Raw genomic sequence first — 26587 nt, forward strand, 5'->3', positions numbered from 1 at the left:
TCGCTAAATATATTTAAGACGCGGGTAGATAGGTTTTTAATAGGCAAGGGAATTAAGAGTTATGGGGAGAAAGCGGGAAAGTGGAACTGATCCACATCAGATCAGCCATGATCTTGTTGATTGGCGGGGCAGGCTCGAAGGGCTAGATGGCCTACTCCTGCTCCTGTTTCTTATGTTCTAATGTAATGTTTAGATGCGTTGGTTGAAGGATAAATATTGACTAGGATCCAGGGGTTCCATGGCTCTTTAAAGCAAAAGGATATTTTAATCCCCCTTCAGGAGGCAGATGGGACCACAGCTTAACATCTCTTCTGAAAGATAACATCTCCTACTGTGCAGGCCTGACAATTACTAAGCTGTTCCTGTCTTGCTTTTGCTGTTTCTCACATACAGACACGTCACACACTCAGATGGATCATTAGCAATCAACTGGGTTCGAGAACAGGATGCTGGATTGTACACATGCCATGCATCTAATGGACGTGATGAGGATTTTCGTCAAGTTCAGCTTAATGTTCGAGGTATTGCTTGTTAACCGGGAGTTTTAATCTGAAATATTTAAGCTGGAAGAGTGGACGATCCTGGGTGTTGTGATGTTAGGAGTAGAAACACTTAACATATTCATTTCTACTGTTCATTAGTGGGACTGGAAACACTTCTTTAAATGATGGGCAGATCAGTCTTGTATGAATATGCACGGGAGCCATTCCTAGGTAAACTTCATTTGAAAGACTGTCCTGAAAAGCACTCTTTTTGTTTAATAAACAATTCTGATGTGAACGTTACCTCCGATTCTCACAGGTTACCATCAGTCTCTGCATTCGCATGAACACAGCAAAAACGTTAGAAAGGTCAAAATCAAAAGATCATTTGGCAGTTGGAAGCCTATCCAATTAGTATTCCTCTTGTGCTTTGACCACCTCTGTAGCCTGCATTCCTACAAATCAGTTTGGTGGATTACTTCAGACCACATTACTCCCCATCTGTAAATTGCTCTCATTATTAAATTTAGCTCTGCTCCCCTGAATAACATCCTGATTTAGTCATTTGAAAAACTTGGTTTGTTTAAGCAAGTGTACATTTGATAAGGTTGTACTATAGGCCTCAAAATAGTCAGCGGGAAACTGAGGAACAAATATGTAAGATTATAGAAAGCTCCAAGAAAAATAGGGTGGTAATAGTTGAGATTCTGACTTTCCCAACATTGACTGGGACAACCATAGTATTAGAGGGTTGGATGGAGAGAAATTTGTTGAGTGTTTTCAGAAGGAATTTCTCATGTGAATGGCCCGACTAGAGAGGGGGCAAAACTTGACCTCTTCTTGGAAAGTAAGGAAGGACAGGTGACAGAAGTGTTAGTGAGGGATCACTTTGGGACCAGTGTCCGTAATTCTATTGGTTTTAAGATAGCCATGAGAATGATAGGTCTGGCCCAAAAGTTAAAATTCTAAATTGGGGCAAGGCCAATTTTGATTATATCAGGCTGGAACTTTCAAAAGTTAATTGGGGGAGTCTGTAGGAAGGCAAAGGGACTTCTGGTAAGTGGCACGCTTTCAAAAGTGTGTTATCCAGGGTTCAGGATAAAGACATCACTCTTAGAGTGAAGGGCAAGGCTGGCAGAAGTAGGGAACCCTGGATGACTCGGGATAGAGGCGCCCTGGTTAAGAAGAGGAAAGAGACACATGACATGCATAAGCAGCTGGGATCAAGTGAATCTCTTGAAAAGTATAGGGTGTGTAGGAGTAGAGTTAAGAGAAATCAGGAGTGAAAAAATGAGATTGTTTTGGCAGACGAGGCAAAGGGGATCCAAAGAGCTTCGACAAATACATAAAGGGCAAAAGGGGAGAGAGTAGGGCCTCTTAAGGATCAACAAGGTCATCTCTGTGCAGATCCACAAGAGATGGGTGAGATCCTAAATGAATATTTCTCATCATCATTTACTGTTGAGAAAGGCCTGGATGTTAGGGAACTTGGGGAATTAAATATTGATGTCTTGAGGAGTGTATATATTACAGAGAAGAAGTTGCTGGAAGTCTTAAATCGCATCAAGGTAGATAAATCTCCGGACCCTGATGAAGTGTATCCCAGGATGTAGTGGGAGTCTAGGGAGGAAATTGTGGGTCCCCTAGCCGAGATATTAGAATCATCGATAGTCATGGGCGAGGTGCCTGAAGATTGGAGAGTGGCAAATGTTGTGCCTTTGTTTAAAAAGGGCTGCAGGGAAAATCCTGGGAACTACAGGTCAGTGAGCCTCACATCTGTGGTGGGTAAGTTGTTGGAAGGTATTTTGAGAGACAGGATCTCCAGGCATTTAGAGACGCAAGGACTGATTAGGGACAGTCAGCATGGCTTTGTGAGTGGAAAATCATGTCTCACAAATTTAAGTGAGTTTTTTGAAGGGGTAACCAAGAAGGTAGATGAGGGCCGTGCAGTTGATGTTGTCTACATGGACTTCAGCAAGGCCTTTGACAAGGTACTGCATGGTAGGTTGTTAATGTAAGGTATCTAAATGGATACAAAATTGGCTTCTTGTCAGAAGCCTGGTGATTGTTGAGCGGTGTTCATTCATCCATTGTTGTAGCTTCTGCGTGGTCTCCCCAGTGTACCATGCCTCGAGACATTCTTTCCTGCAGCATATCAAAGAACAAAGAAAATTACAGCACAGGAACAGTCCCTTCGGCCCTCCAAGCCTGCACCGACCATGCTGCCTGACTTAACTTAAACCCCCTGCCCTTCCAGGGACCATATCCCTCTATTCCCATCTCATTCATGTGCCAACTACCTTCCCTGGCAACGAGTTCCAGGCCCCCACCACTCTCTCTGTAAAAAAATCTGCCTCGTACATCTCTTTTAAACCTTGCCCCTCGCACCTTAAACCTGTGCCCCCTAGTAATTGTCTCTTCCACCCTGGGAAAAAGCTTCTGACTATCCCCTCTGACAATGCTCCTCGTAATCTTGTAGACTTCTATCAAGTCACCCCTCAACCTCCGTTGTTCCAGTGAGAACAAACCAAGTTTCTCCAACCTCTTCTCATAGCTAGTGTCCTCCATACCAGGCAACATCCTGGTAAATCTTTTCTGTACCCTCTCCAAAGCCTCCACATCTTTCTGGTAGTGTGGCGACCAGAATTGAACACTATATTGCAAGTGCGGCCTCACTAAGGTTCTATAAAGCTGCAACATGACTTGCCAATTTTTAAACTCAGTGCCCCAGCTGGTGAAGGCAAGCATGCTGTATGCCTTTTTGACTACCTTCTCCACCTGCATTGCCACTTTCAGTGACCTGTGTACCTGTACACCCAGATCCCTTTGCCTATCAATACTCCTAAGGATTCTGCCATTTACTGTATAGTTCCTATCTGTATTAGACCTTCCAAAATGCATTATCTCACATTTGTCCAGATTAAACTCCATCTGCCATCTCTCAGCCCAAGTCTCCAACTAATCTATATCCTGCTGTACCCTCTGATGGTCCTATAAATTAGTGCAGAGAGGATTCCCGATTCTCTACACTGGTAGAGAATCCCACCCTTCCACCTCCTCTAACCTAATTATAAGTGTGAGGGAAGTTTTTTTTTATATTTTTACTTTTCTGCTGGTAATTGATTCAGGGATGGCAGTTCAGGCTGTAAGCTGCATCTCCTGTGGGATGTATGTAGTGAGGGACTCCCACAGTGTTTCAGGTGATTTTACTTGTGGGAAGTGTGTTAGATTGCAGTTTCTGGAGGAGCGTGTAAAGGAGCTGGAAGGGGAATTAGAGGAGCTCCGTATAATTCGGGAAGTGGAGGCAGACATAGAAAGGAGTTATAAGGAGATAGTCACTCCTAGGAATAAGTCTTGGGTCACTGCCAGGAAGAGGGGCAAAAAGCAGTTGGGGGGACAATCCCCTGGGGCTGTTCCCCTCCAAAATAGGTTCTCGGTCCTGGAGGCTACAGTTGAGGAGAAATCAACTGGGGATAGCCAAAGGGAGCAGGTCTCTGGGGGTGAGCCTATTGGCAAGCCTCAGGTGGTTAGGGGTAAGAGAGTGGGCCTCGTGATTGGGGACTCCACAGTTATGGGGACGGATAGGAGAGTTGGAGGTAAGGGTAGGGACTCTGGGCTGGTGTGTTGCCTACCAGGGGCTGGGGTCCAGGATGTATCGGACAGAGTATTCAGGACTCTTAGGGGAGAGGGAGATCAACCCCAAGTTATAGTTCATGTGGGGACACATGACATAGGGAGATTAAGGGAAGGGGATATTAAGCAAAGATTTATGGAGTTGGGGTGGAAACTAAAGGCGAAGTCAGAAAGAGTAGTTATATCTGGACTCTTGCCTGTGCCACGGGATAGTTTAGAGAGGAATAGGGAGAGGGAAAGTTTGAACTCGTGGCTGAGGGGATGGTGCAGGAGGGAGGGGTTCAGGTACTTGAGCAATTGGGGCTCATTCTGGGGAAGGTGGGACCTCTATAAGAGGGATGGTCTACACCTGAACCAGAGGGGAATCAATATCCTGGGGGGTAAATTTGCAAAAGCGATGCAGGAAGGTTTAAACTGATTCGGAGGGGGGGAGGGATAGTGAGGAATGGGGGTGAAAGTGAGGGGGGCATAGTTGGGGAATGCAAGGCACGGCATAGTGGGGGTGGGGCGGAGCAGGGTTTGAAATGCGTGTACTTTAATGCGAGGAGTATTCGCAATAAAGTGGATGAACTTGCAGCGTGGATCAGTACCTGGGACTTTGATGTTGTGGCCATTTCTGAGACATGGATAGAGCAGGGTCAGGAATGGATGTTGCAGGTTCCGGGGTACAAATGCTTTAGTCGGAGTAGAGAAGAAGGTAGAAGGGGGGGTGGGGTAGCATTGCTAGTCAAGGACTGTATCACAGTGTCGGAGAGAAAGTTTGATGAGGACTTGTCAGTTGAGGTAGTATGGGCGGAGATTAGAAATAGGAGAGGAGAGGTCACCCTGTTGGGAGTCTTTTATAGACCTCCTAAAAGTTCTAGAGAGGTTGAGGAAAGGATTGCGGAGACAATCCTGGTTAGGAGTGAAAGTAATAGGGTAATTGTTATGGGGGACTTTAACTTTACGAATATTGATTGGAGTTGCTATAGTTCTAGCTCGCTAGAGGGGTCAGTGTTTGTACAAAGCGTGCAGGAAGGTTTTTTGTCTCAGTATGTAGACAGGCCAACTAGAGGTGAGGCTATATTGGATTTGGTGCTGGGAAATGAGCCAGACCAGGTGCTAGACTTGGAAGTTGGTGTGCATTTTGGTGATAGTGACCACAATTCGGTTACGTTCACCTTAGTGATGGGAAGAGATAGGCGTGAACCTCGGGTCAGCAATTTTAGCTGGGGTAAGGGCGATTATGAGGCTATCAGGAGTGAATTAGGAAGCATGGATTGGATTAGGGGATTACAGGGACTGGGAACATCTGAAATGTGGAATTTTTTCAAGGAGCAGCTACTGCGAGTCCTTGATAGGTATGTCCCTGTCAGGCATGGTGGATTTGGTAGATCTAGGGAACCGTGGTGCACTAAAAGAGTTGAGTCGATGGTTAAAAAGAAAAAGGAGGCTTATGTTCGGATGAGATTGGAGGGCTCAGATAGTGCACTAGAAAGCTTTAGATTGGCTAGGAGGGAGTTGAAGAGTGAGTTGAGAAGGGCTAAAAGAGGACATGAGAAGACTTTGGCTGATAGGATTAAGGAGAATCCTAAGGCGTTCTATAAGTATGTCAAGAACAGAAGGTTGGTCAGGGCAAGATTAGGGCCAGTTACAGACAGCAGGGGGAAGTTGTGTGTGGAACCGGAGGAGATTGGAGAAGTATTGAACCAATATTTCTCTTCGGTGTTCACGCAGGGGGACATGAATATAGCTGAGGAGGACATTGGGTTGCAGGGGTGTAAAATAGACAGTATTACGGTTGATAAAGAGGATGTGCTGGAAATTCTTGAGGGGCTGAAAATAGATAAGTCCCCTGGTCCGGATGGGATCTACCCTAGGATTCTCTGGGAGGCTAGAGAGGTGATTGCAGAGCCTCTGGCTCAGATCTTCAGGTCGTCATTGGTCTCTGGTGTAGTCCCGGAGGATTGGAGGATAGCGAATGTTGTCCCATTGTTTAAGAAGGGGAACAGAGACTTTGCCGGGAATTATAGACCGGTGAGTCTTACTTCTGTTGTGGGCAAGGTTTTAGAAAAAATTATTAGGGATAGGATTTATAGTTATTTGGAGTGTAATGAATTGATTAGAAATAGTCAGCATGGTTTTGTAGCAGGTAGGTCGTGCCTTACTAACCTTATTGAGTTTTTTGAGAAGGTGACCAAAGAGGTGGATGGGGGTAAGGCAGTTGACGTGGTATACATGGATTTTAGTAAGGCGTTCGATAAGGTTCACCATGGTAGGCTTCTGCAGAAAATGCAGATGTATGGGATTGTGGGTAATCTAGGAAGTTGGATCAGGAATTGGCTATCAGATAGGAGACAGAGGGTGGTGGTGGATGGTAAATATTCATCATGGAGTGCAGTTACGAGTGGTGTGCCTCAGGGATCTGTTTTGGGGCCACTGTTGTTTGTAATTTTTATTAATGATCTGGATGAGGGTATAGTTGGGTGGATTAGTAAATTTGCTGATGACACCAAAGTTGGAGGTGTGGTAGATTGTGAGGAAGGGTGTCATAGTCTGCAGGGAGACTTAGATAGGTTGCAGAGCTGGGCCGAGAGGTGGCGGATGGAATTTAATGCGGAGAAGTGTGAGGTAATTCACTTTGGTAGGAGCAACAGATGTGTCGAGTATAGGGCTAACGGGAGGACTTTGAATAGTGTGGATGAACAGAGGGATCTAGGTGTGTGTGTACATAGATCCCTGAAAGTTGGGAATCAAGTAGATAAGGTTGTCAAGAAGGCGTACGGTGTCTTGGCGTTTATTGGTAGGGGGATTGAATTTAGGAGTCGCAGTGTAATGTTGCAACTGTACACTACTCTAGTGCGGCCGCACTTGGAGTACTGTGTGCAGTTCTGGTCCCCGCATTACAAGAAGGATGTGGAGGCGTTGGAGAGGGTGCAGAGGAGGTTTACTAGGATGTTGCCTGGTATGGTGGGGAGGTCCTATGAGGAGAGACTGAGGGATCTAGGGTTGTTTTCGTTGGAAAGAAGGCGGCTAAGAGGGGATCTTATTGAAACATATAAGATGATTAGAGGTTTAGATAGGGTGGATAGTGATAGCCTTTTTCCTCGGATGGAGAAAGCTAGCACGAGGGGGCATGGCTTTAAATTAAGGGGGGGTAGCTACAGGACGGATGTCAGGGGTAGGTTCTTTACCCAGCGGGTGGTGAGGGATTGGAATGCCCTGCCTGCTGCAGTTGTAAATGCGTCTAGTTTGGGGGCGTTTAAGAGATCTCTGGATAGGTTTATGGACGAAAAGGGATTGGTATAGGCTAGTGGGTCATTGTTTTTGTAACTGGTCGGCGCAACATCGTGGGCCGAAGGGCCTGTTCTGCGCTGTAATGTTCTATGTTCTATGTTCTATGTTCATCGCTATCCATAAATCCACAACCTTTGCGCCATCCGCAAACTTACTTATCAAAGCAGTCACATTTTCCTCCAAATCATTTATATATATTACAAACAGCAGAGGTCCCTGAGGAATGCCACTTGTCACAGCCCTCCATTCAGAAACACACCCTCCCACTGCTACCCTCTGTCTGACCGAGCCAGTTTTGTATCCACCTTGCCAGCTCACCTCTGATCCCATGTGACTTCACCTTCTGCACCAATCTGCCATAACGGACCTTGTCAAAGGCCTTACTGAAGTCCATGTAGACAACATCCACTGCCCTACCCTCATCAATCATCATTGTCACTTCCTTTAAAAACTCGATCAAGTTCGTGAGACACAACCTCCCCTTTACAAAACCATGTTGCCTCTCACTAATATGTCCACTTATTTCCAAGTGGGAATAAATCCTGTCTTGAAGAATCCTCTCTAATAATTTCCCTACCACTGATGTAAGGCTCACTGGCTTGTAATTACCTGGACTTTTCTTGCTACCCTTCTTAAACAAAGGAACAACATTGGCTATTCTCCAATCCTCTGGAATCTCCCCTGTAGCCAGTGAGGATACAAAGAACCCCAATACTTCCTCCTTTTTGATCTCAACATGACTCAAACTATCTAGATATCCTTTCCCAGATTCATCATCCACCAAGTCCTTCTCTTTGGTGAATACTGACACGAAGTACTCATTTAATACCTCACCCATTTCCTCTGGCTCCACACATAGATTCCTCCCTTGTCCTTGAGAGGGCCAACCCTCTCCCTAGCTACCCTCTTGCTCTTTATATATGTGTAAAAGCCTTGGGATTTTGCTTTACCCTGCTGGCCAATGCATTTTCATAACCCCTTTTAGTCGTCCTTACTCCTTGCTTAAATTTCTTTCTACTTTCCTTGTATTCCACACTTGCCTTGTGTTCCCAGCCTCCTAGTTTTGACAAATGCTTCCTTTTTCTCTTTGACTAGGCTCACAATATCTCTCGTTATCCAAGGTTCCCAAAACTTGCCATACTTATCCTTCATCCTTACAGGAATGTGCTGGTCCTGAATCCCTATCAACTTACACTTGAAAGCTTCCCACATGTCAGATGTTGATTTGCCCTCAAACATCTGCCCCCAACCTACATTCTTCAGTTTCTGCTTAATATTGTAGTAATTAGCCTTACCCAATTTAGCATCTCAACTTGAGGACGACACTTATCTTTATCCATCAGTATCTTAAAGCTTCCTGAATTGTGGTCATTGTTCCCGAATTGCTCCCCTACTGAAATATCGACCACCTGACCAGGCTCATTCCCCAATACAGGTCCAGTATGGCCTCATCCCTAGTTGGGCTATCTACATACTGTTTCAAGAAGTCCTCCTGGATGCTCCTTACAAACTCTGCACCGTCCATGCCCCTAGCACTAAGCGAGTCCCAGTCAATATAGGGGAAACTAAAATCTCCCCCACAACAACCTCGTTACTTTTACACCTTGCCAAAATCTGCCTATATATCTGTTCCTCAATCTCCTGCTGGCAGTTGGGTGGCCTATAGTAGACCCCCAACATTGTGACTACACCTTTCCTATTCCTGAGCTCTACCCATATTGCCTCGCTGTATGAGCTCTCTAAGGTGTCCTCCTGCAGTACAGCTGTGATATTCTCCTTAGCCAGTAGTGCAACTCCCCCATCCCTTTTACATCCCCCTCTATCCTGCCTGAGACAACTATATCCTGGAATGTTAAGCTGCCAATCCCGTCCTTCCCTTAACCAAGTCTCTGTAATGGCAACTACATCATAGTTTCTAATATTAATCCAAGCTCTAAGTTCATCTGCCTTACCTGTTACACTTGCATTCAAACAAATGCACTTCAGTCCACCAGAGCCTCTCTGATTTGCAATCTCCTGCCTGCTGTTTCTCAGTCTTACTGGCCCTCCTCTCTCGTTCCCCTTCAGTTAATTCACCTTTGCTTTGGGTCCCACACCCCCCCCCCCCAAACCAGTTTAAATCCTTCCGTGTGACACTAGCAAACCTCCCAGCCAGAATATTTGTGCCCCTCTAGTTTAGATGCAATGCATCCTTCTTGTACAGGTCCTGTCTGCCCTGCAAGAGACTCCAATGGGCCAGATATCTGAAACCCTCCCTCCTACACCAGCTGTTTAGCCACGTATTGAGCTGCACTTTCTGCCTATTCCTAACCTCACTAGCATGTGGCATAGGGAGTAATCCTGAGATTATAACCCTAGAAATCCTGCTTTTTAACTTTCTCCCTAACTCCCTAAACTGCTGCTGCAGGACCTCATTACTCATCCTGCCTTCGTCGTTAGCACCAATATGTACCACAGCCTCTGGCTCTTCACCCTCTCCCTTCAGAATGCTTTCTGTCCATTCAGAGATGTCCTGGTACCAGGGAGGCGACATACCATCCTGGAGTCTCTTTCAGGTCCACAGAAACACCTATCTGTATCCCTAACTATGAAGTCCCCTATAACTATTGCTCTAGTGCTCTTTGTCCCTCCCTGCTTAACAACAGAGCCAGCTGTGGTATCACTGCTTTGGCTACTGCTGCTGGTATCCCCTGATAGTCCATCTCCCCAAGTAGTGTCCAAAATGGTATGTATTAGATGACCACAGGGGGTTCCTGCACTGACTGCCTGCCCCTTCTGGTGGTCACCCATCTATTAGCCTGCACCTTCGGTGTGACCAGGTCTCTAAAGCTCCTATCTATGACACTTTCCACCTCCTTCATGTTCCTAAGTGCGTCCAACTGCTGCTCCAACCTATCCATGCATTCTGTAAGGATCTGTAATTGAGTGGACTTCCTGCAGACATAGTCTCCGAGATGTTGGAAGCGTCACGGATCTCCCACATCTCACAAGTGCATCACTTAACCCCACTGACTGACATTTCAAGCACCAATGAAAATATTTGAAGAAAAATAACATTTTTTGGCCAAGTCGCAAGTGTATGTACGTGTACCTGGTGGATGGTGTTCTCACGTGAGATGATGGCATGCGTGTCGATGATCTGGCACATCTTGTAGAGGTTGCTGTGGCAGGGTTGTGTGGTGTCGTGATCATTGTTTTCCTGAAGGCTGGGTAGTTTGCTGCGGACAGTGGTCTGTTTGAGGTTGCATGGTTGTTTGAAGGCAAGTAGTGGAGGTGGCCTTGGTGAGATGTTCATTTTCATCGATGACATGTTGAAGGCTCCGGAGAAGATGTCATAGCTTTTCTGCTCTGGGGAAGTACTGGACGATGGAGAGTACTCTGTCCATCGTGTCCGTGTTTGTCTTCTGAGGAGGTCAGTGCAGTTTTTCGCTGTGGTACATTGGAACTGTCCAATGGATCAAGCACCATATTCTTATGAGGGCTGTATGGACCAGAGATTCTTTTCCTCTCCATCATATTCATATCTTTAAAATCTTCTCCTTGCACCCAGAGTCAGCATTTTATGTGGGAGGTATTGGGGATAGTGCATTACCCCAGTTTAGCATTAAGCCTGGATTGAAACATTTTCTCCTTCACGTTACAGCTTTGAAATATAACATTATAAAATATTTTCAATAGAAACCTGGAAATGACAGAACTGCAGGAGTGGGTTTTTTACTGGAAGTGATTGTTTTGTACAGAAAATATGCCCTTGAACATTCCTTTCATTGCAAATTGCATATGGAAACATTTCCTTACATTATTGCAATGTGGCCTTTCTTCATAACCCTCCCTGCATTTAACAAAAATAGGTTCTGTTTTCTTTTGAGAAATAAATGATATTGATGATCCTGTGGGTGGCAGAGTCATCTCTTGCTGCTGAGAATTGATTTCTCTCAGTATTTTTGTGAGATTTCCCAATAGTGTCTCAAAGTGAGACACGAGAACTCCTGCTGCTTAGGGAAGCAGTGAAAATAGCAGCAGGACCAGGTTTTCAGAGTTTAGCTGTCTTGGGAAAGTTATTGGCATTCTCTTCCTCTTGACACCAAAGAGAATTGAAAAAAACTAAAATGAGTTTTGTGTCCATCAGGAGAGCTGAAGATTACAAGACCTCCCCAGAATTTACGTGTGGCCTCACGAGGAACAGCTGAATTTCCATGTATGGTGGCTGCTGCTAATGTTAATATACGATGGACAAGGTAACCGGACAATATGAAATAAAGCAAAGCACAGTACACTCTAACCCTATATGAGGGGAGGAGCTTTAAATCTTTTTAATCCCATTGGCCTCATGATTGGTTGGTTGTAATTATTAACTCTCCTTCAATATCTGTCTCCACTCTACGGGGAGAAGCAATGGTAGCAGACTTGCCCCTGAGTCTTATGTTCAAATCTGTACTGTTGGAGGTGCCATCTTTTGGATCAGATGTTAAGCTGAGACCTTGCTGAAGGTCTGGTGGTGCACAGAGGCAGGGGTTGTTATCCCAGTGTCCTAATCAAGATTTATACCTTGAGCAACATCATTAAAAACTGGTTATCTGGTATTTATCACATTGCTATTTGTGGGTTCTTGTTCTTTGTAAATATGCTTGCCACATTATCTACATTACTATAGCGATTACACTTGAATAATTGGCTGCAAAAAAAATGCAGGACTTCCTGATGCCATGAAAGATGCTTTATAAATGCAAGGGTTTTTTTGCCTTCTTTCATTCAGTCCCCATTAGGGAACCTTCCACTAGCTGCAAGACATCCCTTTCGAGAGTGAAACAATACAAATAATTAGTGACTGAAGATCAAATTCATTTCCTACTCTTGCTAAAACAGTTTGAACATTCATTATTCCTCTTCTTCCCTTCCTCCCCCAACCTCCTCCCTACATCCTCCATCCCAGCACCAACAAGCGATTGATGCAAAAGAGCCTACTTTATAATTTTCACAGAGTACACCTGTAAATGGAAGGGGAGGAGTTGCAGAAAGCAATTTATGACCTATTCATCTCTCTAAAACAGGAATGGAATTCCTTTGAGTGCAGATGGGGAGCACATCTACATTTCACCAGATGGTACTTTGACTTTGCACAATGTTGAGTTGGGAGATTCTGGTACTTACACCTGCAATGTGTACAGCGGCTCTCACTCAGTCAGTGCAAGTGCTGAGTTGACAGTCACATGTGAGTATTGACTTCAGTCACATCTCGGTTTGCTTCACAACCAAATCACAGCATCCTCCCCGTTTCCCCCCTTCAGATTAAGTGCATCAATTGTTCTAACCCTTAAATTACAGGGACTGTGCGTATTTAATGTGATTATTGACAGCAAATGAAATGTAAAAATATTGTACCATTTCCCCAGCCCAGGAAGTACCAAGCTGCAATGATTAAGGTTGATGTCATTAATGTGTTCTCTTTAACAAGATTAAGTTTATTGATGGTCAGCAGATGTATTGAACTTTATTAATACCAAGGTTTGTAACTTTCCATTCATTTTAGTTAAACCAGTGAACTGAAAATTTGTGGTAAACAATGAGAACTGCATTTCCCAACTTAATCCCAGCATTCCCCAATTTAATCAAAACCCAATTCCCCAACTTGATCCCAACCTGATTTCCCAATTTAACCCCAGCCCAATTCCCCAACTCAATTCCCTAATTTAATCCCAATGCATTTCCCCTACTTAATCCCAGCCTCCCCTTCCTGATATCTCCCATAACACACAAACATTAACTTCCTCTATGAAATCATCGCTATATTAATTCCACCTTGAAACATATGACATTAGCTGCCCTAACCCTTGGAACCTTTTTGACATTAGCTGCCCCTGCAGGGATCCCTGAAACCCATGACGTTCTTCTCCTAACAGTCTGCTGTTTTTATCTTACTCATACCACTCCTGTTTGCAGTTAGCTGCATCAGAGTGAATTTGGCAGTGAGGAATTCTCTCTATTGCTCAGTATATAGAGTGCAGGCTGGATCTGCTTCATTTCTGTTCCTTGTGCAATGGTTCACTTACTTTCAGAATAAGTTCTTCAGAATTTTCAAACTTGCTGGAAAAACTTGCAACCCGTGTATCACAGAATCTTAACAGTGCAGAATGAGGCCATTCAGCCCATCAAGTCTGCACTGGCTCTCCAAAGGAGCATTTTACTTCATCCCACTCCCCTGCCTTATCTCTGTAATCTTGTACATTCTTTCCTCTCAGATAGCAGTCAAATTCCCTTTTGAATATCTCAAATGAATCTGCCTCTACCTTTGAGACATTTCCTCCTGACTCCAACCACCCTCTGGGTGAACAGTTTTCCCCACGTAACTTCTACTTTTCTTGTCCATTATTTTAAATCTCTGCCCTCTAGTTCTTGATGTATTCTGGAGGGAGCTTCTCAGTATTAATCTTATCCATACTCCTCAGGATCTTGAATACGTCCACCTAGTCTCCTCTCAGCTTTCTTAAGTCATAACTTCTCCAAGTTGTCCTCAAAGCGACAGTTCATTAACCCTGGGATCATTCTTATGAAGACCTTGGGGTCTATGGGCCAAGTACTGGAAAATGAAATTAGGATGGGTGCTTGATGGCTGAAGCAGACATGATGGGCTGATGGTCCAAAGAGCCTGTTTCTGTGCAGTAAAGCTCTATGACTCTAATCCCCTTTATACTCTCTCCAATTCCTTCACATCCTTCCTGAGGTTTTGGTGCGAACTGGACATAGTTTTAAGTAATACCTTAAGTCTTAAGTACCATGAGTCTTAAGTAATATCTTGCATAAGCTCAAAATGGCCATCTTACTCTTGAACTTGATGCCTTTATTAATGAAACTTAGTATACCTGTCACCTTCAGTGACTTATGTACATATATATGAGATCTCTTGATTTTTAAATTTTTTTTAAAGTTTCTCCTTTTACTTTATACTGTCTTTCCCTATTCTTCCTGCCAAAATGAATCACCTCACACTTCTTTGAACAGAACTTCATTTGCCTCTTGTCTGCCCAATCCACCAATATTTCAAAGTAAAAAAATTATCCTCATCAGTTTCCAGTCTTTGTATCATCCACAAACTTTGAAACCATCCCTGAACACTACAGTCTAAGTCATTGATATATATATCAGGAAGAACAGTTCTGCTTCATTGAACTTGTTTATTTTTAAAATAATAACTCATTTGCAGAGGGGGAAAATAGATGGGGAAACATGAGGACATAGTGCAGGGATAACAAGTTTAGTTAAGAAGGTGGATTTTGAGAAGGACTGAAGGGTTTGAGGTGACAAACACCTTGTGGCAGTGACAAGATTTCAGTGAATTGAACATTTGGGCAGGGAGATCAAAGATCACTTATTGAGAGGAGGAGGAAATCTGTGAATTGTGAGTCAGTAATGGGAGATAATGGACACGTAACTAACAGAACATTACTTTCTTGGGACAAAATGGAGAACTGGAATAATTCATTCTCGATCATGGATAAAAGTTTTACTATTGAAGGGCCTGAACTCTAGATGGAGGCAGATAATGTGTAGTGGAAAATGTCTAGTGGCGTTAGTCAATAGGCTGGGAATTTTGTGGATGTGGCTTAAATAGAACAGGGTTTGGAGTGTAGTTGGGAAGAAATTAAAACTGTTGTAAGGAACTGCTGTTTAATGGCAGAGATTAAAATGGCAACTTTGCTCTTTCTGATGTTGAATTGGAGCATGGTGATGGAGTATTAGCACGAGAAATAAGAGCAGGGAAGACCATTTAGCCCCTGGAGTTTGCTCTGACATTCAGTATAATGGCTGATCCTCTACCCCACTCTCTTAACTTCCTGACAAATCAAAAATCTATTGTTGATTTCAGTCTTGGATAAGGTCAGCAATGGAACACCCACAGACCTCTGGGGTGGACAATGCCCCATTGTGTTAGATTCTCCATCCAGGGGAAATGTCTACCATGTAAGGCACCTCCAGAATTTTGAATGTTTTAATAAGATTACCTCTCATTCCTCTTTACTCTACAGAATTTACTCAGCATCTCATAGTAGGGCAAGCTCTCATCCCAGGAACCAGAGTGAACCTATGCCATACTGCCTCCAATGCAATTATACCTTTCCTTAGAATTGGTGACCAAAACTGCATGCAGTATTTCAGGTGTGGTCTCACCAAAACCTGTATTATTGTAGCAAGACCCTTTTATTCTAGTACTTCAATCCTGTTGTCATTTGCCTTTTAAATTGCTTGTTGCGCCTATAAACTATGTTTGCCTCTACCCACATCTCTCTGAATAGAAACATATAAGAACGTTGAAAAAAAATCTTTTATATTTTTATTGCATTTTCCCACATTATATGCAATCTGCCACTTTCTTATCTAGTTAGTTAACCTGGCTATAATCTCTTTGTATCTGTGTTGTGCCCTCTTCATAGCTTACATCCCCACCTAACTTTGTATCATCAGCCAATTTGGATACATTACTCTCAATCCCTTCGTCTAAGTCATTCATTTGGATTGTAAACAGCTGAGGCTCCAGCAGCCTGATCCTTATGTAACTCCACTATTACATCCTTCCAACTTGAAAACGCCCCACGTACTCTCTGCTTCATGTCCATTAACCAATTAACCACAAACCATTATCTTGCCTTTAGCTCTTGTGTGGTAACTCCTTGAAAACCCTTTTGAAATACAAGCACTGTCTCCCCTTTATCTATTATACAAGTTACATCCTCATAGAAGTCTAAATTTGTGTAAAACAATTTCCCTTTTGTAAAAACAATGACTTTGATAATTTTATGATTAATTATTAAAATCTTTAAGATCCCAGCATTTCTCCAACTACTGATGTCTGGCTAACTGGCCTGTAGTTCCCTGTTTTTTTTTCACTCCCTCCTTTATTGAATAGCAGTGTTACATTTACTAACACATATCCCACAGCCCACCCACCCAGCTTCAACATGTCTTGCCAACATTGGGCACTCTTTAACCATTTCCACACTGTCCAAGGCCTTTGCACAGCAAATTGCCACCTGTCAAGTTTTGCAGGGAACACAGACTGCAACTATAATCCTCCCCAGGCAGTGACTCACATCATTGAAAACAGCACCTGACAATATTTAGCGGAGGAGACAGCTCCATTTAGCCACTGCAGAAGCTATTACTTGGTGATTACTACACTGAAAAAAATTGCCTACTTCCAATCGGCGAAGATCATTCTAGAATCAAGAGAATTATGAAAAATCATAACCACTGCATTCACTGTTCTGCAGTTGCCTAGGAGAAATAAAACTGAACGTCATCAGCACACTTGTGGAAGCTGATGATGTTGTTGAGGGTAGAGTGTAGATGAGGATGCTCCAGTATTGATCTGCTGTTATATGAATATGTGTTCAAACTAGTACCCTCATGCAGATCTGATTCAGCAGAGGCACTGGGCTGAATTTTACCCTGGGCTATGGGACTGCAATAACTGGGTCTCATGCTGCCTGCAGGCTTCTGCCATTGTCAGCCCAATCAGAGGGCTGGCAACTCTGAAGCATCACCACTGGGAGAGGTGGGTACTACAAAGGCAGGTAGGAGACCGTGGCCAGATAAGTAAATAAAATGTTAAGAATTTAGGGGGCAGGGGAGTGCCTTGCAGGGGGTGGGGTGGGGGGTTCAGATTGTTAAGCAGTGGAGGCTGTGTTACCTGCCCATGGTTTCAATGGCCACCCCTTTCCCTCCAGGGCTGCCACAGGGAGGCCACCTCCATGAAGCTGGCAGTCTCTCCACTTGTTTTGAGGGGGGAATGCACTTCAATGTCAGCAACATGGCGGCAACCCTGTAAAGTGGTTCTAAGCTTTCCTTACGTTGGGGAGCTGTCCTGTTTTTACTGGCCATTATGGCAGTGCTTAATCAACTGAATTAATCTGAGGTTTCAGCAGTGCTCAGATTAAACTCAGTCTCCCAGCGGGGAAGAATGAGAGAGTAAAATCAGCCCCAAGCTGCTATGTCGCTATTCCATGACCCCTGCTGGGAAATAATCTGTCAGTGAATACATGTTCTCATAACCAATAGCCTGGTGCCAAAGGTAAGTATCCTGATTGTACTGTATATAATAGGAACAAAAAAGATTTGCATTAAATATGCTTCATTTCAGTTATACATCCTTCACAGCTGTTATTTTATAGGTTACAGAAATATACCATACAGCTGTATAAACAAATATAACAAAAACAACAACTCTTATTTGAATTAACCTGATGTATTAAGTCACTACTGGGAAAGCAACTGAAGGAGCAGATCATATAACCAAAAGAGAAAATGCTGGAAAATCTCAGCAAGTCTGGCAGCATCTACAAAGAGAGAAAAGAGCTGACGTTTCGAGTCCAGATGACCCTTTGCCAAAGCTAAAAGGCATAGAAAGTAGGAGATACTTACACTGCAGGGTGAGGGAATGAAAAATGAGTCATAGCCACAGAAAGCAGGGGAAAAGACGGTAAGAATGGCAGTCCATAGAAAGAATAAGGTTGTTAAGAAGACGTACGGTGTCTTGGCGTTTATTGGTAGGGGGATTGAATTTAGGAGTTGCAGCGTAATGTTGCAACTGTACACAACTCTGGTGCGGCCGCACTTGGAGTACTGTGTGCAGTTCTGGTCCCCACATTACAGGAAGGATGTGGAGGCTTTGGAGAGGGTGCAGAGGAGGTTTACTAGGATGTTGCCTGGTATGGTGGGGAGGTCCTATGAGGAGAGACTGAGGGATTTAGGGTTGTTTTCGTTGGAAAGAAGGCGGCTAAGAGGGGATCTTATTGAAACATATAAGATGATTAGAGGTTTAGATAGGGTGGATAGTGATAGCCTTTTTCCTCGGATGGCGAAAGCTAGCACGAGGGGGTATGGCTTTAAATTAAGGGGGGGGTAGCTACAGGACGGATGTCAGGGGTAGGTTCTTTACCCAGCGGGTGGTGAGGGATTGGAATGCCCTGCCTGCTGCAGTTGTAAATGCGCCTTGTTTGGGGGCGTTTAAGAGATCTATGGATAGGTTTATGGACGAAAAGGGATTGGTATAGGCTAGTGGGTCATTGTTTTTGTAACTGGTCGGCGCAACATCGTGGGCCGAAGGGCCTGTTCTGCGCTGTAATGTTCTATGTTCTAATAACGGGTGTGAATGACTAAACAGCAGAGAAGCTAAAATCAGAGGGTAAACTGTGACAGATGAAGCCGTGGGGGGAGGGGGGGGGGATGGTGGGAGAGAGGTAACATTTAGAAAAGAGGAAGCAAAGGTGGAGAAAAGGTAAGGAAAGGAGGGATAAAGTAGGAGAAAGAGGAAGGGTGGGCAAGAAAGATAAAGAAATACAATAAAGAAACAAAAAGTAGAGAACAATAAAAAAAATGAAAACAAAGGGCTCGAGGTGGGGTCGAGCAAATCATCTGGAGTTGTTGAAGTCAATGTTGAGACCGGCAGGCTCTAAAGTGCCCAGCAGGAAGATGAGATGCTGTTCCTCCAGTTTGCTTTGAGCTTCGCTGGAACATTGCAGCAAGCCAAGGACAGACGTAGGCACGGGAGCAGGATCGTGTGTTAAAATGGCAAGCATGGGGAAGGTCAGGGTCCTGACTGCACACAGACTGAAGGCTCAACAAAGTGATCGTCCAGTCTATGCTTGGGCTCTCCGATGTATAGGAAACTATATTGAGATCAGCAAATGCAATAGACCAGAACTCAAAGAGATACCAATGAAATACTGCTTAACCTGGAATGAGTGTTTTGGGTCTTGGACAGTAAGAACGGAAGAGATAAAGGGACAGGTGTTACACCTTTTGCAATTGCATGGAAAGGTGCTGTGAGTGACGGGAGAGGTGTTGGGTATAGTGGAGGAGTGGACTAGGTTATCCTGGAGGGAACATCTGTGGAATGCTAAGGGAATGAAGGGAAGATGTATTTAGTGGACTTGGCGAAAATAGCAGAGGATTATGCTTTGCATGTGGAGGCTGGTGGGGTGAAATGAGAACAAGGGGGAGAGGGTGAGGGGCGTGGCACTAGAGATGGACTGCACACTGTTGAGGGCCCTGTTGACAACTGTAGCTAGGAATCCATGGTTAAGGAAAAAGGAATACATATTAGTAGCACTACTTTGGAAAGTGGCATCATCAGAACAGATGCGACGGAGGCGAAGGAGCTGCAAGACATGGAGTCCTTACAGGCTGTACAATGTGAAGCACTGTAGCCCAGATAGTTGTGGGAGTCAATGGGCTTGTAATGGATAGTGGTACATAGGCTGTTGCCAGAAATGGCGATGGAAATTTCAAGGGAAGGTAAGTGTCTAAGATGGACCAAGGAAATTGGAAGCAAAGTTGATGAATTTTTCAAGGTTTGGATGAGAACATGAAGAGGCACCAAAATAGTTATCGAGTTACCAGTAAAGGAGTTGTGGGAGGGGACCTGGGTAGGCCTAGAACAAGGAATGTTCCACGTACCCCATAAAAAGATTGTATAACCTTTAAACACAATATTTAACAGCCCAGGATTCCTATTACTATTGACTTTTATATCCAGTTCTTATAGAATCATTTAGTCAGAATCATTAGAACATAGAAAAACTACAGCACAAACAGGCCCTTCAGCCCACAAGTTGCGCTGATCATATCTCTACCTACTCGGCTTACCTATAATCCTCAATCCTATTAAGGTCCATGTACTCATCCAGAAGTCTCTTAAAAGACCCTATCGAATTTGCCACCACCACCACCAACAGCAACCGATTCCACTCACCCACCACCCTGACATCTCTGTGCCTACTCCCCAGCGCCTTAAACCTGTGTTCTCTTGTGGCAGCCATTTCAGCCCTGGGAAAAAGCCTCTGAGAGCCCATTGCAGCACAGGAGGAGGCCATGCAGCCATAAGAGTCTTATATTGAGGATGTAACCTTTTTACAATATTTTTGGGTTAGCCCGCATGTGGGTAGAGGAATATCCCACTTGATGACAACTGTTTCCTCCTCAGAAATTGCTATTTTAACTTTATATACAATCTAGTCTTGATCCAGGAAATGATAGTGATCTGAAAGCTAATTTCTGTATGTTCTATACACAATCCTGAGGTAAAAGTCTCTGCTGTGGTCAGATGAAAAGGGTAAATTCTAAATTTTTGTTACATTTGTTTTTTTAAACGTGATAATTTTTTCAGCCTTGAGACCAGAGGTGCAATCTCCAGACCATGATTCAGTGTGTGTGGATCAACCAGAACTGGCTAACTGTGATCTGATAGTAAAAGCCAATCTCTGCTCCAATCAGTACTACTCCAGCTTTTGCTGTTCAAGTTGCTCCAAGCACTGGTCACGTAACCAGCATCTACAACAGCAGGGATAATGATGGCGTGTGTATTATGGTGGATTCAGGTGATGGGGTAGAATTTCTGTTTTCTTTTTATTGCTTGGATTAATAAATGTTTTCAGACAATATCTTAAAAGTTGTGAATCAGATTAACGCCACCGCAGGCCTCAATGATGCGCGAAAACAGTAAAGGAAACAGATTGATGGACATCTATTGTTTGTCTTAGGAATTGGGGTCCATTTTTAGCATGCAGAAAATTGGAGCCCCATCCCAAGTGGAATACTCTGTACTGATTTAATAATCAAATCCTCCATGGTGCCCCACCTCTGAGCATAGAAAAATAAAAAATAAAGTTTAGAATAAATTGATCTGCAGCCTCAAACTTCCTTTTTTCCTCATTCCCTTTTTTCCTGTGTGAAAGGAGCTGGGAATTCAGATATATGACTAGTTTGTGTTACTGCATGGTGCCTCAGATGATTATTATGAGTTTTGGCTTTATCTGTTTTTGCTCCTTACGCATCAAATGGTCCATATCTGAGAAACAGACAAGACTAAATACCTATTTTTAGCACAAGGATCATGTAAAATTGGAAATTTGCTTCAAACTTTTTTTAAATTCACAATAAAATCAAATGGAGCAGAAAAAGACAAGTCAATTCCTAACATGAGCACGTAAGAAATAGGAGGAATTAGAACCAGGGTAAGCCATTTGGCCTCCTCCACCATTCAATAATATTATAGCTGATCTGATTGTGACCTTGACTCCACTTTCCAACCTGCTCCCTTGTCAATCAAGAAGCTGCCCAACTCCACATGGAATATATTGAATGACCCACTGCTCGCTGGGAAAGAGAATTCCAAAGATTAACAACCCTCACAGAAGAAATTCCTCATCTTTGTCTTAAATGGGCGAGTCCTTATTTCAAACATCCTATCTACTCTTACAAAGCATCAATATATGTTTCAATTAGATCATTTCTCATTCTTCTAAATTCCAGTGAGTAGAGGTCTAACCAGCTTAACCTTTCCCCATAAGATACCCCTGTAGAATTCCTGTGCTAGATCTTTGAAATAGCTAACTAGAGCAGGTGGGGGGGGGGGGCTTTCTTCAGTCCTGCAACTGCACAAGTCATCTTATGAAATTAAAATCAAAATATGTTGAAACTACAATACATCAGCTTTGAAAAAGAATGAACTCTAGCAAGATGGAAAGTGTGGGTATCTGAAAAGTTTTTAACCCCAAAACATTAACTTATTTTTTCTTTAAGTGTTTGATTTCCAGCATTTTGATTTTATTCAGTTTTCCTTCTTGTATACTTTTCCAACATGAAAAAATTGACGATTCCATCCAGAAACCACTGACAGTATGGTGGTGAGTGAGTCATTGTAAAATATTGACTGAAAACATCCTGTCTCTGATTTCGGTATCTACACAACAGATTGCCTCACATGCATGTTTTAGCTTCACCGGCAGTAGTAATAATGCCTTCTTAGTTTAGTTGCATGGCTGATATGTTTTCTCAAATTAACGGTTTCTTGGTTTCTCTTTTTGTAGCTTTTTCTCTCCCTAGTCAATTTGAACTGTTATCCTGATAAATCTGCCATCATTTTAGCTTTCATGACAGGCTGTAAATGAGATCTGGTTACAATTTAGAACATGCTTGCGTTCATTTATTAGAATATAATGAATAAGGCTGATTGTTTTGAATATACACACTATTTAAAAATTGGGGGAGAAATGCCAATGTCTTTTTTCTCATTTATCGGACGAAAAATGTTCAATATCTGTGTGGAGAGGAATTATTTTTGTTTATCAATTAGAAGGGAATATGATGCAGTAGTTTTCTCTACAGTCAGGTTTCACTTCATACCTTTGGAGCAAGCTAACCTAATAACAATGATCATTTTTCCTCCCTACACGGTACCTTACAGCAGTTAATAGAGTCATCCTGATAACACTATAATAAAGTCACATTTATCTCAATACATTTTTCCTCCTTCTGATAATAATTCCACATATATTTACTGCAATGTGCTGAGGCTGACAAAATTTGAAAGCAATCAATTGATCCATTTATTAGTCATAATTTGATTCATTTATATTATTAGTTAATGTCCGGAAACAGGCCAATTTTAATCTAGCACAGGTTTTCATGTTTAATGTGCAATTTTTCTTCTCATTTCTCTAAGTTTTTTTCCGCAAATTATGTTTAGTTGCTAACACTCGTGCCACTGGAACAATTTTCAAACCCCCTCATAATTCTGAGAACATATTAAATTTTTCTTCATGCTTCTCTGCAGATCAATCTCAACTTTTTCCACATAACTAAAGTTCCTCATGCCTGGTACATATCAGTCCACTCCGATGATTTATAATGAGTTTTTCATACTCTACACCTTTATAAATCTAATGCTTCAAATATTGTCTTAGCAACTTCAAAGATTTGTGTACGTGAACCCTCAGAACTCTGTTCCTGCATCCCCTTTAAAATTGTATCATTTAATAATCCCCTCCAAAATGTATCATTTCATAATTCTGTCTGTTACATTTCAGCTGCCAAGTTATTTTTCTGTGGGGTTAAACAACAAGCAGTACATAATACAAAAAAGGCATATCTGATTGGAGTATTCTCTCTATTATAGGTCCACTTCACTGGCAATAACATGTAAAGTTGTACTGTAGAATATGAACAAGAGATGCCACTCAAGAAATGTTTGAAAATTGATTATCACAGAAAAAGTTGACCAGCATATTTCTGACTATACAAGCAGTCATACCCACATTTTATGATGCAAATAGAAGTACCTGTACTCTTTTTATATTATTGATGTATATAGTAGCTTTAGAACTACAAGTTACTGCACATTCTTATAAACAAATTAATATAGAAAATACAATTTTCAAAGGTTCTGAACTTTGTTATTTCAAAAGATATATGAGATTTATCTACATTCAGATTTTATTTTTGTGTAAAAAGACTGATGTTTTCAAAGGCTAAATGTTGACAAGTTGAATAAACTCAGTAAATTATCAGGTAAGATTTGGTGTTGCACCTTGCCGTTTCATCCTTTGAACTGATGTTAAGTAAATAATATTGTACATAATACTTAACTGATTCTTGACTCGTGAAAAATAGTTATTAAGAACAAGATGTTCACATAAAAATGCGTTATTAACACACTTCCATGAATAGCACATGAATTAAACAAACAATACATACTGAACCAATGGTCTTTCTATATTTACAGAGAATGGCAAAATACAATAAGCTACTGATTGAGGAAATTAAAAAGTTTTGGTGATGGGAATCTGCTATGGAAGGTGCAAGTTAAAGTTGTTCTTGTACAATGTAAAGATCTATCCAGTGCCAACTAATAGGAGTATTGGAAATCTGGATTTCTTTCTTAGGATTAATCATGCATACAAAACTGTCTCACAATAATATTCAAAGCTTTCTCATGTAACATTCCAGCCTTTTTTATTTTACACTCTGGTTTTGGGCACATTATTTTCAAGGTTATATTTATATTTAGAATTATATGGATAGGTTTTGGTAAACTGATTTAAAACATTGTTGCTGGTTTTGGCAGAGTGATAATATGATTAAAGAAATGCTAGAGACTAGTTCAAAAAATTACTGTGTAGAATCTGTTATCAAAGCTCTTCCTTGCTACTGAAATGTAAAATAATTTAAAGTTGTGATTGGAAATAATCAAAAAAGCATTTTCCCAAATTTATTCAGTCTTCTAACCACCATTTATTTCTGTTAAAGATTATAAATCTCCAGTATAAATTTCTTTCTTTATTACAAGTGATTGTAAGGCTCATACAAGTCAAAATTAAAACAAAACTAAAGAAAACCTGCTGAATCCTTAAGTGAGATGCAAAGTAGCTGTAACACAGAAGAATAGACTCTCACTGATCACCACAAAGGTAAGAAGGAAGGTTAGAAAAGTGAGTACAGCTTGGTACCAACAAGGATAATTTTGTTTAACTATATTGTGCAAATCCATTTAAACAATTACAGCAATCAAATCTGACTGACCATCTTAAAACCCCATTCAAAATAGTAAGAAAAACAAAGGAATTTCCAGTAACAGAACAAAATAAGATCTTGCTCAACATATAAGATTGATCCTGCTTTCTGTAGACCATAACAATACTGTTAAAAATATTTAACTGATGATAACTAATGATTGATAATTGGTCATCTGTTCAAGCAAGTTTATTACCCACAGCAAAATAGTCTGTAACAAGGTCCAGCTAAAGGATCCCATATACCTCAATTACTTAATCAGCAATAAACCGTTCCCTATATACATTTCGTACAACTGTTCGGTGTTTTTACCTTTGGCAAGATTACTTACAGCTCAATTTCCATAACTATTTAAAATATATATACTAATGCATAAAAATAAAGATTTTGGCATCAATTTATCCAAAGTGGAAGCTCCAACACTAGAGAACTGCAGCATCATTCTGCAGTCTCACCACAGAATAACAATGTAATGGTAGGTAGAAAGAGTTTAGAAACAAGCAGCTGATCCCCTACACTTGTACCATTAAAATAAACCAATTTTTCTAAGGCAGATAACAGACATGCCCCCTTTGATCATTCAACCTTGCTAAATTTTTCAGTCCAGTTGGGTGTCAGGTTTATAATGGTTTTCAGAGACTGTTAAAGCAGTTCTTCATGCCCATCATCAACACTGAATGCTTTCCACACACAAAAGAAAAAACATCTGAACTCTCCTCAAAGTTCAATCTCAAAGGTTTTCTGTAAGTCACTAGAAAATGGGTTAGTAGGAGAAGGTGTGGCCCGTTGCTTTGATTTATATTCCAATGCATTCCACTGAGCCTCAAAAGCATCAATTTCTGGTATGCCTGCTGTCATCTGAATGCTTTTGGTTTCTGTTGTCCAGTTGCCACTTTCTGATTCATTAAAAGCCGTTGAACCATTAATTTGCTGGGCAGGTTTAAAATAAGGGCTAGCATTTGCAGTAATGCTCATGATGCCACCTTCATTTTGTGGGAATGCATCTTGTTTCAACTGTGCATGAGGAACCTGAATATAACCTGCTGTGCCAAAGACGTTAGCAACCATTTGTGAAGGGGTGATTCCAACCACAGGCACATTTGGAGCTTGATATGGTACCCCATTGGTAACTCCTAGATTGTATGGCTGAGCTGGAACAAACGTAGGTTGCATCTGAGGAACCACACTGACTGGTGCTGCCTGAGGGTTAACAAAGGTGTTGGCCTGAAAGGACTGTGGAGCTGGTGGCACAGCCAGTGATGGTTGTGGCAGTGACTGTGGTGCCGGTTGCATTCGTACACTTTTTGATACTTCTTCAAGCCAGCGATCAGCTTCTGATGGTGTGCGTTTGTGACTGGGTTGAAACTGTGTTGTTACAGTTGCAGCTGAGCCCCATTCAATGCCTGGATAAAACAAGGAGAAAAATATTGAAAACGAACAAAATAAGTGTTCTGATTATCATTAAAAGAAAATGGTGAGTATTTTAAGATGGGTTTATAAAAATCCCAGTGTCTAAGCCTAACCTCAGCTACATCAAGCTCAGTCTTACATCTTCAGAGGAAGAAGTTAAAATGCTATTCCAGTCGGCCACATGGAAAAGGAGGGGCAATCTGGTTTCCTTTACTTGCCATTCAATAAACAAAGGAACAGGCCTTTGAACTCCTGGTTCCACCATTCAATAAGATCATGGCGAACTATGATCTAGCTTCATATAGCCACCAGTGCCCCAGATCCTCAATATCTTTGGTTAACGTTGTATTAGAACATAGAACACTACAGCACAAACAGGCCCTTCAGCCGACAAGTTGCACCGATCATATCCCTACCTACCAGGCCTATCTATAACCCTC

The 26587-nt window shown here is 42.2% G+C and overlaps 2 protein-coding genes across 16 annotated transcripts in view; one reads left to right on the forward strand and one right to left on the reverse strand.

Moving 5' to 3' along the window:
• Nucleotides 1-23739, forward strand: part of LOC145352695 (papilin-like) — a 201368-nt gene extending 177629 nt beyond the window's left edge. For 4 of the 7 annotated variants that reach the window (XM_080202919.1, XM_080202922.1, XM_080202923.1 and 1 more), the window contains 5 exons: nucleotides 394-521; nucleotides 11521-11629; nucleotides 12443-12603; nucleotides 20554-20764; nucleotides 23344-23739. In XM_080202919.1, the coding sequence (XP_080059045.1) occupies nucleotides 394-521; nucleotides 11521-11629; nucleotides 12443-12603; nucleotides 20554-20735 (580 nt within the window). In that variant the 3' untranslated portion in view covers nucleotides 20736-20764; nucleotides 23344-23739. Of the gene's footprint in view, nucleotides 1-393; nucleotides 522-11520; nucleotides 11630-12442; nucleotides 12604-20553; nucleotides 20773-23343 lie in introns of all 7 variants that reach the window. The other 3 variants (XM_080202920.1, XM_080202921.1, XM_080202924.1) reach the window with 3 other exon arrangements.
• An 85-nt stretch (nucleotides 23740-23824) lies between these two features.
• The window catches only part of numb (NUMB endocytic adaptor protein), a 208858-nt gene continuing 206095 nt past the window's right edge, over nucleotides 23825-26587 (reverse strand). For all 9 annotated transcript variants that reach the window (XM_080202929.1, XM_080202927.1, XM_080202935.1 and 6 more), the window contains one exon: nucleotides 23825-26140. In XM_080202929.1, coding sequence (XP_080059055.1) covers nucleotides 25455-26140 — 686 coding nt within the window. In that variant the 3' untranslated portion in view covers nucleotides 23825-25454. The remainder of the gene's footprint in view (nucleotides 26141-26587) is intronic.

Source organism: Carcharhinus amblyrhynchos, chromosome 14 (assembly GCF_965287045.1).
Source record: "Carcharhinus amblyrhynchos chromosome 14, sCarAmb.v2.hapA, whole genome shotgun sequence".
NCBI classification, from domain to species: domain Eukaryota; kingdom Metazoa; phylum Chordata; class Chondrichthyes; order Carcharhiniformes; family Carcharhinidae; genus Carcharhinus; species Carcharhinus amblyrhynchos.